At 33.4% G+C, this 2,477-nt stretch overlaps 1 protein-coding gene across 1 annotated transcript in view; it reads right to left on the bottom strand.

Moving 5' to 3' along the window:
• The window catches only part of cd63 (CD63 molecule), a gene marked incomplete at its 5' end in the record, with an annotated part of 11,776 nt that extends 10,310 nt beyond the window's left edge, over positions 1–1,466 (bottom strand). The window contains 1 exon segment of the mRNA XM_014016235.1: positions 1,381–1,466. Within this exon segment, the coding sequence (XP_013871689.1) occupies positions 1,381–1,446 (66 nt within the window).
• Positions 1,467–2,477: the final 1,011 nt, after the last annotated feature.

The following is a 2,477-nucleotide window of genomic DNA, read 5'->3' as shown; positions in this document are numbered from 1 at the left end:
TGTTCGTACGAACCCTTTGTACGAACAAAAGTAAGAGAAAGCTTAGGAGAAGAATACGAACATGTTCTTGCATGAGGCCCATCGTTACTAAAATTTTTAGTCAACAGTAGTAGTGACAAATAAATATTTTATTAGTCACCATGTGAATAGCATGAAGGAAACCCATGAGACGACAAGGAAGATTGTTCAGGCACAACTTCAAAGTTTATTCAGACTACTGTTACATGTTTGCCAAGTAAATGTGTAATAAGTCATTAGTATTTCCATTTGCACTTACATAATTTTCAASTTACACTCTTTTTGAGTGCTACATGGCTAAAGTAAACTATAGTGTAACCAATATATTGTGTAATCCGTTATTTCCTGTAGCCTCTGTGGAACCTACAGTTACTTCTTCAGTTACGTCTCTGAGAGAAAAAAAAACTATTTATTAAAATCTTATAAGGTTCACATTACAYTATTTCCATTTTGAATCTCTAAAAATCTCATAAACACAATGCCATGAAGATGAGATGTATGAGAAGTTATCAACCAATTAAATTTGATTTCAATTGGATATTGCTTTAAATGCTTCAATTTCATAATAATAATAACACACAAATAATTCATTAAGAGTCCGAGTAGATAATTTTTGATACTTAGTTTCTTGTCCATATAAACTGAAATGTTATACATTGACATTTTTGCCCTCCATATTTAGGACAAGAAATATGGAGATAGATAGATAGATAGATAGATGTCAAAATAGAGAAATAAAATATCTGAAAATAAAGCAGTAGCATAGTAATACTTGTCCTAAATATGGAGGGCAAAAAAATAAATAAATAAAAACGAACAAAAAAACCCCACAACAAACTGGCCAGGGGATCAAATTAATCAGAGGATTTTCTAAATCGATCTTAAAAAAAACATTGACAAATCAGCATTTTAGCCAMCAAATGTTTAATTCTGTCCAGGGTTTCACTAAAATAAGACTGAACAAACATTTGGACAAGATTCAGGAAGTACAGAATAAGGAGTGTCACTAGKTTGTTTGACTTATGATGTGTTGTTCATCAGCTGATTTTCCAGCTGTATGTTACTGATTAATACTAATACTGCAATTATACAAAGTCACAGGRCTGCTGTAGAAAAGAAAAGCCTTAAAACAAGACCAGGCTCCAGAAAAGATGAGTTATGTTTGTAAACAGAAAACAAAAATCAAAAAAGAAAAACCATCATAAAGTGTTTTCACTTTTATTTCTTTTTCTTTGTTGCTTGATTTAAAATACGATTTCTCACGTCATAAATGAGTTTTACTGTGTTTTTTTTTTTCAAATACACTCTTGAGATGTTATTATTTAACACAAACATATGGACTAGGTGTTGGCTGCTACTTACCCAGAAGATGAAGTTGAAAAAGAAGAGCAAATACTTGACACATTTCATGCCACCTTCCACAGCCATGGCTGCTAATGATCAGGCTCCTGGGTTAAAACAAAGATGGGAAAAGGAAAAGGTAAAATAAGTGTGAATTATTAGAGCATTACATCAGCTGAAATATGAGCAGCAGAAGAGTGGAATATGTGACTCATTTTCAGAAGAACTACTGACTGAGTCAAGCTTTAACTTGAGCTATAAAAGCTCTTTCGGTAACTTTTTAAACCTACATTTCAGGATAAGAAAACATGATTATGTAAAAAAAAAAAAAAACAGGAGAAAAGCACAAACTCATAAACTATTATGTTTATAAAACAGTGAAAGCCTGCACTAAAAATGTAATCAAGTCGAAACTTTCCCAACATGGAGCTAATAAAAACGATGTAGTCAATAATCTACTGCCTAATAAAGGCAGAAGTGTTGTTTTGAGGAACAGAGGCCGTTCAGCTCTGCTCCGGGCCGTGAAAACAATACGAGCTTTGTCAAAGGCCAAATTAGATCAACCACCCACCAACCACATCAACAACAACCAAATTACTCATTATTTTAGCTCTGTAAATAAGTTAAACCAACAAATACACGACAATAAACAATTTAAGTTACAGTGCTATCGAATGAGCAGAATAAACCCCGCGTTTTATTGTGTTTTTTAACAAKTGAAACCGTTATTTTGAGGTAAAAAAAAAAAAAAAATTCACGACGAACACGGCGGCCRACACAAAAACTAATAAAAATGTCTTTCATCTTTTCTGACTTACCGTTGAGTAAAGTTACTTAAAGACCCTCAAAGAGGCGAAAATTACTATTAGAAAAGTTTTAGATAAGTTTCAATCCCTCCGTCTTCCGACCAACTCCTCTGTTTTCTCTCTGCGACTGCCTTTCAAGAAGACGATGCTGCATTCAGGGACGACTTGGAAAATACAGCACTCTGACGCTTGCTTTCCGACCAACAGAGGGAGGGAGTTAAATCAACATGCGGACCAAATAATGTTTGAAAATATACTTCAAATTTCATTCAGAATTTCATATTTGTAAAACTTTTTTTATCCTGTCGCTGA

Source organism: Austrofundulus limnaeus, unplaced genomic scaffold, assembly GCF_001266775.1.
Source record: "Austrofundulus limnaeus strain Quisiro unplaced genomic scaffold, Austrofundulus_limnaeus-1.0 Scaffold141, whole genome shotgun sequence".
NCBI lineage: Eukaryota > Metazoa > Chordata > Actinopteri > Cyprinodontiformes > Rivulidae > Austrofundulus > Austrofundulus limnaeus.
The sequence above is the reverse complement of the archived record's forward strand: the minus strand, read 5'-3'. Positions and strand labels throughout refer to the sequence as shown.